General features: G+C 33.4%; 1 protein-coding gene across 9 annotated transcripts in view; it reads left to right on the forward strand.

Annotated features, from left to right (window-relative positions):
* The window catches only part of RAPGEF6 (Rap guanine nucleotide exchange factor 6), a 187,576-nt gene that overhangs the window by 35,959 nt on the left and 136,784 nt on the right, over positions 1-14,833 (forward strand). For 8 of the 9 annotated variants that reach the window (XM_019422096.2, XM_019422082.2, XM_019422091.2 and 5 more), the window contains one exon: positions 10,291-10,360. In XM_019422096.2, coding sequence (XP_019277641.1) covers positions 10,291-10,360 — 70 coding nt within the window. Of the gene's footprint in view, positions 1-10,290; positions 10,361-14,006; positions 14,487-14,833 lie in introns of those variants that run through there. The other variant, XM_053907512.1, reaches the window with a different exon arrangement.

Raw genomic sequence — 14,833 nt, forward strand, 5'->3', positions numbered from 1 at the left:
CAATTGCTCTAGCACCGTTTGTTGACAAAACTGTCCTTTCTTTGAATTACCTTTGCATCTTGGTTGAAATTTAATTGACCGTGTGGATCTGTTTCCCAGTTGTTTACTTTGTTTCATTGATTGATTTTTTGTGTGTGGTACCATTGCTACATTGTCTTGCTGACTCTAGCTTTAAATCACAAAATGTATGGGTCCTCCCAACTCTGCCAAATCGTTTGGGTCATTATAGGTTCTTTGCAGTTGCACATGAATTTCAAAATAAGTTTAGTATTAAAAAAAAAGAAAAACCTGGGGCATTTACTTTTGAGTACCCCCTCTCTGTAAAGAGAACTTTCCTACTGTTTTTCCTTTCTAATCTTATATTCTTTGCCTGCTGCTCAAAGCCTGGGAGTTTGATTGCACCTGCACTGAATCTGTTAGACCATTTGGGGTAGTATTGACATCTTTTTTTTTTTTTTTTTTTTTTTTTTTTTAATTTTTTAATGTTTATTTATTTTTGAGAGAGAGAGGAGACAGAGCGCTAGCAGGGGAGGGGCAGGGAGAAAGGGAGACACAGAATCTGAACCAGGCTCCAGGCTCTGAGCTGTCAGCACAGAGCCTGACATGGGGCTCAAACCCACAAGCTGCAAAATCATGACCCAAGCCGAAGCTGGATGCTCAACTGACTAAGCCACCCAGGCACCCAGGGTAGTATTGACATCTTAACAGTTTATCTTTTAAACCAGTAACAAGGTGCATCACTCTTTTTGTTTAGGTCTTTAATTTTTTTCAACAGTGTTTTGTAGTTTTCTCTCAGCAGTGTTTTGTAATTTTCACTGTTGAGGTGTTGTATGTGTGATTTTATATCTTGTAGCCTTGCTAAATTTCACGTTATTCTAATAGCTGTCTTACAGATTCTTTAGGATTTTTCTGATCTCTTGTCTACTGATGTGTGAATTGACAGTTTCTTTTTTTTCCCCTAATTTAAATGTGCCTTCTCCCCATTTTCCTGTCATATTGCCCTGGGAAGAAATTACAGTGTTGAAGAGATGGGCTGAGAATAGGGGCGCCTGGGTGACTCAGTTGGTTAAGCATCTGACTTCAGCTCAGGTCATGATTTTGCAGTTCGTGAGTTCAAGCCCTGTATTGGGCTCTGTGCTGACAGCTCAGAGCCTGGAACCTGCTTCAAGTTGTTTCTCTGTTTCTCTGCTCTTCCGTTGCTCATGTTCTTTCTCTCTCAAAAACAAATAAACATTAAAAAATTAAATAGAAAATAGATGTGCTGAGAACAGACACTATTTACTTGTTCTGTATTGAAGGGGAATTAGGGATGAGAAGGTAGAAGCATTCAATTTTTCACCAAGTGTATTCATAGATCTAAATTTTTTATAGATGCCATTTGTCTGGTTGTCAGTTTATAATCTATAATATATTGTACCCTCATCATCAGGCAACCACTGTTCTGCTTTCTAGTAAATAGATTACATTTACCACTATTTTTTTAAATGTTTATTTATATTTTTGAGAGACAGAGAGTCTGTATGTCCACAAGTGAGTAGGGCAGGGACAGAGAGGGGGACAGAGGATCTGAAGCAGGGTCTCTTCTGCCCAGTTCAGGACTCAGAGTCACAAACTGTGAGATAATGACCTGAGCTGAAGTCAGACACTTAACCATCTGAGCCACACAGACACCCCACATTTACCACTATTTTTTATAAATGGAACAATAAGTTGTCTAGCATTTTGTATTTAAAATATTTCACTTAGCATAATGTTTTGGAGATTCCTTCATGTTACTCTGTATATTGATAATTCATTTTATAAAATTGTTCATTAGTATCCCATTGTATGGATGTACCACTATGTGTTTATACATTCTACTGTTGAAAGACATTAAGGTTGTTTGCAATTTTTTGCTATAATGAATAAAGCACCTATGAACATTTCTGAACAAGTCTTTTTATGAACATGTGTTTTTTTCTTGGAGTAAATACCTAGACTTCAGTGGCTAAGTTGTATGGTAGGCATGTTTAACTTGTTAAAAGAACTGCCAAATGTTTTGTTGACTGATGTACCATTTATATTGCCACCACCAGCTTATGAGTTCCCATTACTTATCCTTTTCAGTGCTTGATATGGTTAATCTTTAATTTTTGCTCTTGTGCTATGTATGTAATGGATTGTGTGGTATTAATATGCATTTCTGTGATAACTACTAGCATTTTTGCATGTAGTTATTAACCATTCACATACCTTCTTTTGTGAAAAGTTGGTTCAGTTCTTTAGAGGTTGTCTTTTTATTTTTGAGTTATATGAGTTACTTATGGATAAAAATTAACAGATATATCTGTTGAATATATTTTTCCTCGACTATTTCATGCCTTTGCAGTTTTCAGTGGCAACTTCTTTAATTGTTACAAAGCCTCAAGGATGATTTTTTCCCCCTTTTATTGTAATACTTATGTGTTCTAATTAATCTTGGCATACTCCAAGTTGGTAAAAATTTATTTCTGTTTTTTAAGACAGTTTTCTTGAAATAGCTTTATTGGAGTATAATTTGCATACCATAAAATTCATCCGTCTTAAGTTCACAGTTGAATAATTTATGGTAAATGTGTACATTGGTACATGACATTTACAGTTGACTTGCATTGCCTGAAAAAGTTCCCTCATGCTCTTTTGCGGTTAATCTGATCTCCTTTCTGTCATTAGATACTTTCTGTAGATATTTAGAAGTAGTCTTTTGTTTTTGGCTTCTGTCAGCATGTTTTTGAGATTCTCCCATATTGAGCACGTCTCACTTGTAACAGACGTATTTTTTTAAATTACTGAATCGTACTTCAATCTAGAAAGATACCCCATTTTGTCTAGCCATTTACCAGAAGATAGAAATTTTTAAAAATTAAAACTTTTTTATTTAAGTTTTGGAGTTTTTACAAATAATGCTGTTACCAAGATTTGCTTACAAGTCTTTATATGGGCCATGTGTTTTCATTTATTGTGTAGATTGTTCTGTTGTATGACAAGCATATATTTAACTTTTGGAAAGCACCAAATTGTTTAAAAGATGACTGTACTGTTTCACATTCTGACCAGCAACATACAATAGATCTAGTTTATCCATATCCTCTCCATCACCTGGTATTGGCAGTCTTTGATTGTTACTGTTTCAGTGTATACTTAATGACATCTCCATGTGATTTTAATTTGCATTTCAGTAGTGACCAGTGCTTTTGTGGATCTTTTCTTGTGCTTAGTAGGCATTTCTACTTTGTTGAAAATCGTTCACCCCTTTTCTCTATTTTCAGTTGTATTGTTTGTCTTAATATCAATTGTAAGAATTTAAAGTTGATTCTTGAACAGCTGATATAAACATCCATGTGCATCTTTTTGTGTGGACATGAGTTTTCAGCTCCTTTGGGTAAATTCCATAGAATGTGATTACTGGGTCATATGGTAAAAGTATTTTTAGTTCTCTTCTTGTTCACTTTAGAGTTCTTTGTGTCTTTGTATTTTGGATAACAAGCCTTACTCAGGTGGAGATTTTGCAAATATTTTTCCCAATCTGGGGCTTGTTTTCTCATTCTCTTGACTTTGTCTTTTGTAGAGTAGGTTTTAATCTTAATGAAGTTGAGCGTATCATTTATTAGTTTCATGCATCATTCCTTTGATGTTGGAACTGAACGGTCACTGCCATACCTAGAATCATTTAGCTTTTTCCTATGTTTTATAGGAGTTTTATGTTTTACATCTAGATCTGTGATCCATTTTGACTTAATTTCAGTGTAGAGGGGGAGTAAGATGTGTGTCTAGATTCAGTTTTTTGACGTGTTTTCAGCACAATTTGTTGAAGAGACTGTCTTTGCTCCACTGTATTGCTTTTGCTCTTTTGTCAAAATCAGTTGAGCATATTCATGGAAATCTAATCCTGGGCTCTCTGTTCTGTTTTGTTGATACCTTTATTTTTTAACCAGTACCACAGTGTCTTGTTTCCTGTACCTTTATGATACATTTTAAAGTCAGTTAGTGTCACTCTTCTGACTTAGTTCTTCTTCTTCAGTATTGCATTTTCTATTCTAGGTCTTTTGCCTGTCCATATATTCTTTAGAATTGGTTTTTCAGTACAGTATTTGCAAATAACATGATGAGATTTTAATTGGAATTGTACTGAATATATAATTCAAGATGGGAAGTAATGACATTCTGACAATGAGTCTTCCTATCCACGAACATGGAATCACTCTTCATTTATTTAGTTATTTTTTATACTTTTTAAAATTAATGTTTATTTATTTATTTTGAGAGGGAGTACAAACAGGGGAGGGGCAGAGAGTGAGAGAGAGAAAGAATCCCAAGCAGGCTCCGTGCTTTCAGTGCAGAGCCCATGTAGAGCTCGAACTCATGAATCACGAGATCATGATTTGAGCCGAAGTCAAGAGTCGAGCAGTAAACAAACTGATGAGCCACCCAGGCGCTCTATTTAGATCTTCAATATCATTGATCAGAGTTTTGTAATTTTCATCATATAGGTCTCATACATTATTCTGGTAGATTTTTACCATAGAATTTCATTTTTTGGAGGGCAGCTAATGGAAATGGCATTGTATTTTTAATATCAAATTCCACTTCATTCAAAGTGTATAAGAAAGTAATTGGCTTTTGTATATTAAACTTGTACCCTGTGACCTTGTTGTAATCGCTTATTCCAGAAGTGTTTTTGGTGTTTCCCCCCTTACTCCAGATTTTCTACATAGATAAACATGTTATCTGAACAGGATGGTTTTATCTTTTCCTTCTCAATCTTACACCTTCTGTTTCCTTTTCTTAGTGTGTTTAGCTAGGTCTTCCACTGTGAACTTGAAAAGCAGTGGTTGAGGGGGACATCCTTGCTTAGTTTTTGATCTTAGTGGTTATTAGCTATTAGCTTTTTTAAATAGTCTTTAACAAGTTGAGGGGGTTCCCGTGTACTTCTGGTTTACTGGGTTTTTATCTCGAATGGGTTTTGGATTTTGTCAAATTTTTTTTGCATCTATTGATATAATTCTGTAGTTTTTCTTTAGCCTGTCGATGTGATGGATTACATTAATTGATTTTTGAATATTGAACTATCCTTGTATACTTTAGTTAAATCCTCCTTGGTTGTGGTGTATAATTTTTACTATACATCCTAGCCATATCATAGTCTGGTTCTGATGCTTGATCTGTCTTTTTCGTCTGTGTTTTTTGTCTTCTAGTATTGCCTTCTCATGATGTAGATGTACTGGGTAAGCCAGACATGATGTACTGGATAAAAGGAATTGCTATAAATAGGCCTTTAGTAATATACTGGTAAGGTGTGAGAGGAGGGGGCCTTTTGTAATATACAGGTAAGGTGTGAGAGGAGGGGAAGCATTTCATAGTCCTGTGATGAGATCTCAGTCTTTTGGTGAGCCATTACCTCTGTATTTTGAACTTGCCTTGTATTTCTCACTTTCTACCCCCTCCCCACCATCCCCTTGAAGTGGGTCAAGATTGCTAGAGTGGGCTGGAGTTGGGCATTCCCTTTCTCCTTATGGAAGGTTGAGTATTTTCCTTTCTAAAGGTCACTTAGGCTCTGATGGGCAGACCTTGAAAAGAAGTCAAGAATACTGTAGGATGTTTCAAAATGGTCCTCTGCCCCCGCCCCCGCCAGAAGTACAAGGGTCTCTCTTATATATTCTGAGATCCTGGTAGAGATCAGTGAGGTAAAACTCAAAAGTGTCGAGGCCCCTTCAGTTGACTGTATCTCTGAAGTTTTTAACTCTCAGAGTTGTCCACACTGAGCTTCCAGCAGTTCATCAATTATAGTTTGGTTTTTCTTATCCTGGCGCTAGTGCCTGCAGAAATTGCTATTCTGGGTTGTAATTATCTATACTTTTCTGTTCCCTTCAATTTGGGGGCAATAGTTTGCTCAGTTATCTCAATTCTATTACAGAGGTAAGAAAAAGTGGGTGACTTACTAGTTAGTTCATTTTTTTACTTGTTATTAGGACAGATAGCAATTTCTAAGATTCTTATATGCCAGAACAGAAACTGGAAGTCTGGAAATATTTTGAATCTTTAGATTACTTGGGGGACATTTGTAATCTTAACAACATAGCATTATCCGATCCATGGACATGGATTGTTTCTACTTACATTTACATCTTTCATTTCTCTCACTTATATTTTACATTTTTCAGTGTGTAGGTCTTATGTTTTTGTTAAACTGTTTACAAGTATTTTTCTTTTTGATCCTATTCTGGATGGCATTGTTTGCTTCATTTCATGTTTATTTTATTCATTGCTAGTATATAAAAACATTGCTAATTCGTTTTTATATGTGGATGTTATATCCTGTGATCTTGATACACTCTAAGTTTTCTAAGAAAGTTTATAGGTCCTTAGAGTTTTGCTGCACTCAGAATGAGTCGTCTCTGGTAAAGACATTTATTTCTTTGTACCCATTGTTTATGCCTTTAATTTTTTTTCCTTGTGTTACTACACTGGCTTTAATCTCCAGTACATTGTTGATTGGAAGTGGTGAGAATGGACAGCTTTGCCGTGTTGACGATGCGTAATGTAATCCCTAGATTAACTATTAAGAATTTAACAATAGCAGGGGCACCTGGGTGGCTCAGTTGGTTGAGTGGCCGACTTCATTTCAGGTCATGATCTCACAGTTCATGGGTTTGAGCCCCACGTCAGGGTCTGTGCTGACACTTCAGAGCCTGGAGCCTGCTTCCAATTCTGTCTCCCTCTCTCTCTGCCCCTCCCCTGCTTGAGCTCTGTCTCTCTCTAAAATAAATAGACATTTGAAAAATAAAAAAATAAAAAAAAAATTAACAACAAAAAAGCATTTAAAAATCATCACAGGAATTAAAATGGTACACTGAAAACACTTGTTTAATAGAAATGATGGCAATAATGTAGAAGCAGAGGCACAAAAAAGATGAGGCATTTACAAAATAAGTAGAAAAACCATGTCAGTAATTTCATACTTGTGGTGTAGGCACTCCACTTAAAGGACAGATTAACAGATTCTTTGGTAATCCAAGATACAGTTATATGCTTTAGGTTCAGAGCACAAATACATTTGTAGTAAAAGGATGGAAAAGAATATAGTAGGCAAATTATATTCATAAGAGAACTGGAGGGGTAATATCAATATCAATCAAAATCAATTATAAAATCCAAAATATTACTAGAGACTAAGAGCAGATTTTCATAGTGCTAAAAGGATGAGTATATTAGGAACATAAAACGGTTTTTACCATCTGTATATTCTCTGATGGGAGCCCCAATATAAAATAAAAGAAGTAAAAACTGACAGAATTGAAAAGATCATTAGAAATTCAACTCTTACAGCTGGAGATTCAGAACTCTGTCTATAATCAGTAGAACCACTAGATTGAAAAATTAGAAAAGCTATTTAGCTTGAGAGGTACAATTACCACTTTGATACATTGGTGTTTTTTTTTTTTTTTTTCAGACTTCTAGATCATTCTCCAGGATAGAGCATATTCTAGGCTATCAAACAAATCTCAGTAAGTTTTAAAAGGGTGAAATAATTCAGGGTTTGTTTTCTGAGTATGTTCGAATTAAATTATAAATCAATTCCAGAAAGAAATGTGGGAATTCAAACAACATATTTATAAATGACCCATAGGTCAAAGAATAGTTGACATTGGAAATTAGAAAATGTTTTGAAATGAATGAAAACGATCACATGTCAAATATTGAGTTTCACTTAAAGCATCCTGGAGGGAAATTCACAGCACTCAATTTGGAGCACCTTCATGAGAAAAGAAAAATGGTCTCAATTCAGTCATGTTAAGTTTCCATCTTAAGAATAAGAATAGCAAAGTAAATTTGAAAAAGAGGTAAAGCTTGAGTAGCAATCACTGGAATAAAAACCATAAAAACAATAGAGAAAATCAATGAACTGAAAAGGTCAACAAAGTTGATAAACTTTGGGATAGATTGACCATTTTAAAAAGAAAACACAAATTACCAAAATGAGGCTTGAAAGAAGAGACATTATTGTCCTACAGAAATTAAAATATTAGAAAATTTTATGAGCCACTTTATAACAAATTGGGCAAATCTTACAAAGACATATATTGCCATAAATAGAGTGTAAGAGAAACTTTGATTGTACTTATAAAAAGTAAAGAAATTGATCATTACATTTATGCCCACATAGAAAAGCCTAGGCCCAAAGAGCTTTAGTGCTAAATGTTTTCAGGTATTTAAGAAAGCACTGTTAATTATCCTATGCAAACTCTTTTGGAAAATAGGGGAAGAGGGAGCACTTACAACCTATTTTATGAGTCCAATATTATCCTGACACACCAGACAAAGACATCACAAGAAAACTATACATTGTTATCTCTCATGAACATACATGCAGAAATCATTAACAAGATAACAGCAAACCAAATCCAGGAATATATTAATAAAGTATTAAAAACTGAGTAAGTGGATTTATTTTGGGAATGCAAAAGGGTTTACTATCCATAAATCAATTAATACAATATACTCTGTTAGTAAAATAAAGGACAAAAGCCATATCCTTTTAGTAAACAAAAAAAATTTGAAAAAAAAAAAACCAAACCTGTTCATGATAATTTTTTTTATGTTTATTTATTTATTTGGAGAGGGAAAGAGAGTACCAGCGGGTGAGGGGCATAGTGAGAGAGAGAGAATCCTAAGCAGGCTCTGCACTATCAGCTCAGAGTCCGATGCAGGGCTTGTGACCTGAGCCAAAAATCAAGAGTCAGACACTCAGCCGACTGAGCCACTCAGGCTCCCCCTCATGATAAAAATTTTGAGCATACTAGACATAGAGAAGGAAATTTCCTAATTCTGATCTAGTGCTCATATGTAAATGAAGTTTTTTTTATTTTCACTTCTAGGGATCACAGCCCTGTCCTTTCTGTTTTCCAGTGTCTTGAAACTGATGTTTTATATATTTCGTCTGATGTTTTAGTTTTTTTTTCAGGTGGGAGAATAAATCTAGTCCCTGTTTCTCTATCTTCAGTAAAAGCAAACTTTGACAAATTTACTTCTAATTATTTTATACATAAGATGATTAGGTGATGTTTTGGGGAAAAAAACAAAAAATAGACTGTTCTGCTTAAGAAAAAAAAGTGAGTTTTATGTTTAGAAGTAATTTATTAGATATTAAGATTTTGTTGCAAGATTGACGTGATGCCTACTGTGCACTAAGGAGGCACCTTAGGATTTTGTTATGAACCATTATTTGTATATAACTTTATGTGGAGAATTAAAATTTTTATAATACTGAATTTTTCATAAAAGTACATGATAGGTCACTTTCTTTATTCAATCTCTGTTTCCAGTCTATCTATAAAATTGCATAATGTTTTATAAAGGACTTCTGTATTTCTTTATTAAGTTTACTTTTTGATATTTTCTATTTTGCATGATTAGTGGAGTTACTTTTTAATTTGGTTACTTTGGAGCAATATTTTAGATATTTTATAATTGGCCATGGTACTTAATTTTCATTGATGTAATATTTTAGATTGCTTTTATAATTTTCTTTAAGTGTGGTTTGCATATTAGGTATGTTAATACTGTGTCTCTTAGATAATTAACAACTATTCTCTTCCCTCCTCCCCACTTTTTAAAATTATCAGTTTCTCTTTTCAAACGGAAACATTGTTTTTCATTTATGAGTGCTCGCTTTTTTGATTTGCTGAGAAATCTTTCTCCCAGGTAAAGAATGTAGAAATATATTTTCTTTGAAAACTAAATCAGTTTAGTTTTTATGAAAGAACTAGCCATGAACTCCCAACACTGTTTTTGAAAAATAAATCACCTCTTTATCTTACTACATTTATTTATGTATTTAAATGTGGCTATATTTTCTAAGTTCTTTGTATCTTTTGTTTATTACTGCTCCCAAAATATTATAATAATTTATTTTCATAAAAGTACTCTTATAGTGGTGGCTTCATTTTTTATTAGGTGTTTTTACTTTAATTCAACATTATACCAAAATCAAAACTTGAGATTAGGCAAGTATCTTTTATGATTAGCTTTAGAGACGAGTTGAAGGCAGATACTTTAAAAGAATTTTTACAGAGAATTTTGTTGAGATCACTTATATCTGTAAACAAGAAGAAAGGTGATTTTGTTTTTAAGAAAATCTTATTCACATATGTGATAGGGTTACAATTTCTTGGTTAACATCTAGGATTTTGGGTTTTTTTTTTTTTTTCCTATATGATATATTTTATCTGTAATCTTTGCTAAAGAAATCGTTTTTTTGTTTTTTTTTTATAGTTTTGGTAAGCAGTTTGGAGGAAAAAGAGGATGTGATTGTCTTGTATTAGAGCCTTCAGAAATGATTGTGGTAAGAACTCTAAAGAATGCTGAATTGTTTTTTTCTTTGTTTTTTGTTTTACATACTTGAGTTTCAACTTTAAATGTAAGCTTTTAAATACTGAAGGAGGTTCCATTACTGTGACATTTAAAATATTAAGTAGCATCAGACCTATATACCAAATTTGATATGTTTTTACCTACTTTAAGTTTTTCCTGATCCTTGAGAAAATTTGGAAAATGATACAATTACATACAACATTTACAAATTTGGTGATTTCTTTTACTAGTTTTACCAGAAATTTTAAATGAAGGCACCCTGATTTTTCTAGTGTTTTCTCTTTTCCTTGATTCAATTTAGTTAATAATCTTTTAACATCCATCAATCTGTGTGCTGGACTTGAGGGAAAGAGAGACAAAGACACAAAATTATAACCAAGTAAGAAGTGGTTTAGATCTTAATATTTTTACTTAGAGTATATTTAAGGAATAATCCTTTTTCCTAAGAAATCTAGGTAGTTGATGTAAAGTTAGAAAATCTAACTTTATTTTGTTTTCTAAGCATTAAAAGAACCAAAAACACAGCTTTGTTTTAACCTGTTCTGAGATGACCTCGATCGACTCATTGTCCTCCTAGCATCTCATGTAGATGATCCTGTCGTCTAATTTGATTTTAAACTATCGAGAAGTGAGATTGCATTCTTAATGAAGGATTTTATTGTCAGGCATCAAAACTAAACCATTTCACCATTTCATGGTGCTGTTGTCATGCACATCTTCAAATAGTTTGTTTTCTACAAACTCGATCACCTACATTATCATGCACTGACTGTCCTAAATTTCATATTTTAACTCCTAAAGACAAAAATTAGGTCTTAATTAGTTTGTGTCTTTGTTAGGATTGCAGAGTGCTGCTTGCATAGTAAGTATTCAGTGAATGTTAAGTCCATTGAAATTTGCTCAAGGCTTGGACTATGTATTATGTTTAAGTGTTGGTATGTATAGTGTATCTAGTAAGGCCTCAGAACTCTCTCCCTTTTAAGTAAATGTATTGAGGGACATGGCAAGAAAACTAGCTCAAGAAGTACTGGTTTTCTCACTGATTTGTCATTTGATCTATTTTGTATTTCTTTTACTTTATCAGGAAAGAATTGTGCTTTTTACTGCAGTGTTCTCATGTGCATTTTTTGTTGTTGTTGTTGTTTGGTTCTATTGTGGTAAAAATACGCAACATAAAATTTACTGTCTTAATCATTTTTAAGTATTTAGTTCACTATGTTAAGCTAATAACGTAGAAATTAATCACTCATATATTATTAAATTAATTTTTCCCTTAGGTCAAAGGGAAAGCTTTTTTCTTCCCATATCTGAAGTTAGCCTTTTCTCTAAGGACACCTGCTTGCTTTTACTGGAGGATAGTATTTAAAGCCATGATGTGGCTGCCAGTTGTTTTCATTGCTCCAAGCACCTCTTTGCTTATAGGGCCTCTCAATAAACAGAGTTAGAAAATATATCTGTGAGTGTATGTATACCCACACACTTATGTGTACATATATCTTTCTTTCTATATGTGTTTGATACCTAGACTTTATTCTGGCCTTTCCTCTTGGCTTTTTGTACCTCCTTTTTCTACCAGTGAGAAACTTGATTTCTATTATCATTATATTTATTTACACAGAGTGGTTTAAGAATTGCTTGCTCATAACATTGGAGACAGTGCACAGTGCTGCTAGCTAGAGTGATGTGCACAAATACATCTATTTTAAGTGTACAAGTTGTTGAGATTTTACAAATGTATAATCCTTATAACTTACCTCTATATCAAAGTATAAAATATTTTCATCATCCATCCTAAAAGCAAGGAAATACTCAGAGAATTATAGGAACCTGGCAAAAGACAGAGGAACCAGATTAAAAGGACTCCTGTTTGCCAAATCTGGGACAATTTGAGAATCCACATAAAAATTCATATTAATTAATCATACCCCTGTATATAACATAAGAATTTATAAGTTCTCCAGATATGGATGAATGAATGAGGGAGATGTTCTTCCTGATAATGTAATGTGAACTAATAAATACAGAAAAAATGATTTTAGAAAATCATTAATGAATGCTAAGACTTGGGGGCTAATGTTTGAGAAACCAGAATACTTACATAATCTGAACATATCTCTCCACAAATCATTTATGAAGGGAAAAATTACCAAATTTCTAATGGGGTAACATGGAAGGTACCCCTATAATGAATATCATTGCTACCACCATCAGTCTGGGCACAAGCTGATAACATACTAGTCCTGATATGATGAACTGAGAAGGACAAAATATCACATTTGTGAGAATTTCCTGCCAGAAATGCATGCCTGAATGTAGTCATTAGAAAATACCAGACAAAACAAATTGAAGACATTCTACCCATTGACTGGCCTATACTCTAAACATTCCAATGTCAAAAAACACAGAGAAAGACTGAGGAATTATTCTAGATTAAAGACCAAAAAAAGACACATTACTAAACACAATGCTTGATCTTGTATTAAATCTTGGACACAGAGGGGCAGTGTGGCTATAAATGCATTTGGCACAATTGATGAAAATTGAATATGGACTTGTGGATTAGATAATACTGAATTTGCTGATTTTGAGAAATATACTTGGGTTGTGTGATACAAAATCTTTGCTCTTAGGAAATATATATTGACATATTTTGGGGTCAATTTATACTAAGATGTTTCAGAAAAAAAATTGTGTGTATATAATATCTTAAAAATTACCAAAAAATCACATCAAATATTTATTTATTGATTGTAGGTTGGTTGGTAATTTTTAAATTCCGAAACCTCATTTCATTGATGAGCAGCATAATAAAAAAAAAAAAAAAATGCTTTATAAGTTATAGGAGAAGATAATACAAAATAGTTTTAAGATTTTTATTTCTGATATTTCTGAAGGATTTTATCAAAATGTCCTATGAATCTTGATTTTTTTTTTTTTTTTTTTTTGGTTTATCATCATGACAACATCTTTTTTTATAAGTATGTACCACGCCCAACATGGGGCTTGAACTCAAGACCCCAAGATCAAGTTCCATGCTCTACTGACTGAGCCAGCCTGGTGCCCCAATATTATATCTTTTGATATATAAAAATGTATTAAGTATTTTGTACCAGTATAAATCTTTGGTATTCTGTATTTTTTTAGATGAAATTATTTAGCATTCCTTAAAGGTAGAATTGCAAATATGATAGAAGTAAATGTTTCTTATTTTGATAAGTTCTTTCAAATGGTTTGACTGTATATTTGTACAAATTTGAGTAACTCCTCTAGTGATTGGGAATGCCTGGTAATGAACATCTTCCTGATCACCTGTTAAGTTAGTCGTCTTAATCTGACATATTATAAGGAAATGTCCCTCTTGCAGCTTACTTGTGCGTACTTTCATATACCTATTTATGGGCATTTTTTTTTTCTTACTGTTATTCTGTCTTGCCCATTTTCCTACCTGGATTCTTCTTCTTTTTATTTAAAAAAATTTTTTTATTAAGAGCTTTTTATTAAGGAATGAGCCCTTTTGCTTATACAGTGTTGTAAATATATCATTTTCTCACTGAAGTTAAAATGAATTTTACATCAGGTTTTTTTTTAATCTATAAAGGTATTTTCCTCTTAGAACTTTCTGGTTAGGGTCATGCTTATTAGTAGAAAGATCTTCCCCATGACAACATTATTTAACTTTTAACGTGCATTGCTTTCTAGAATTTGTTAGTTCCTTTTTAAAAAGTTTTAGAACTGACTCCTCTGGGTAGCAGAAGACAGTGATAACCAGTTAACAAAGTGTCTCCCAACATTTCCTCCAAATACAATGCAGAACTACAAGAAGAGTGAAAGAATTGTACACATATACCATGCTCATGGCATAACTTGGAAGCAGAGAATGACAAATTTTGAAAGTAATAGTAAGTAAAAGGAGAAAACCCACCAATTCTCAGCATGTTATCTCTCCCACTCTATGTCTTTTCCCAACCCTCAGCCATCCAAGGCTTTGTGGTGAGCAAAGGCCAACCAAGCAGATTTGCAGAAAACACACAAGATGGAAGCTAACAAGTGGACTAAGGTTAACCTGCACTGCCAGAAGGACTAACTCCACACAAAATGTAAAACTGTGTGTGTGTGTGTGTGTGTGTGTGTGTGTGTGTGATAGATCAGAACACGGATTACAGGGAAGTCATTTAAAATGAAATGATTTGCTAAAGTCGTCTTCTAAGTGTGTATCTTCGGGGTTAAGACAAAGGTATTTAAGTGCTAAAGAAGAAAGAAACACATTGGGAAATTTTAGGTTTCTGCAAGACAAAGTAAAAACAAAATTACAGTCTTACGATGCCTTTCCCCACCTCCCACCCTGCAAAACAAAAGGAAAAAGTATCCTAAAATACCTGGACCTAAAAGTATTTGATAATTTCCTATTAAACTAGGAATCTTGTAAAACATTCCAGTATCACAA

Source organism: Panthera pardus, unplaced genomic scaffold (genome assembly GCF_024362965.1).
Source record: "Panthera pardus isolate Hobbes unplaced genomic scaffold, ASM2436296v1 HiC_scaffold_2, whole genome shotgun sequence".
Taxonomy (NCBI): Eukaryota; Metazoa; Chordata; class Mammalia; order Carnivora; family Felidae; genus Panthera; species Panthera pardus.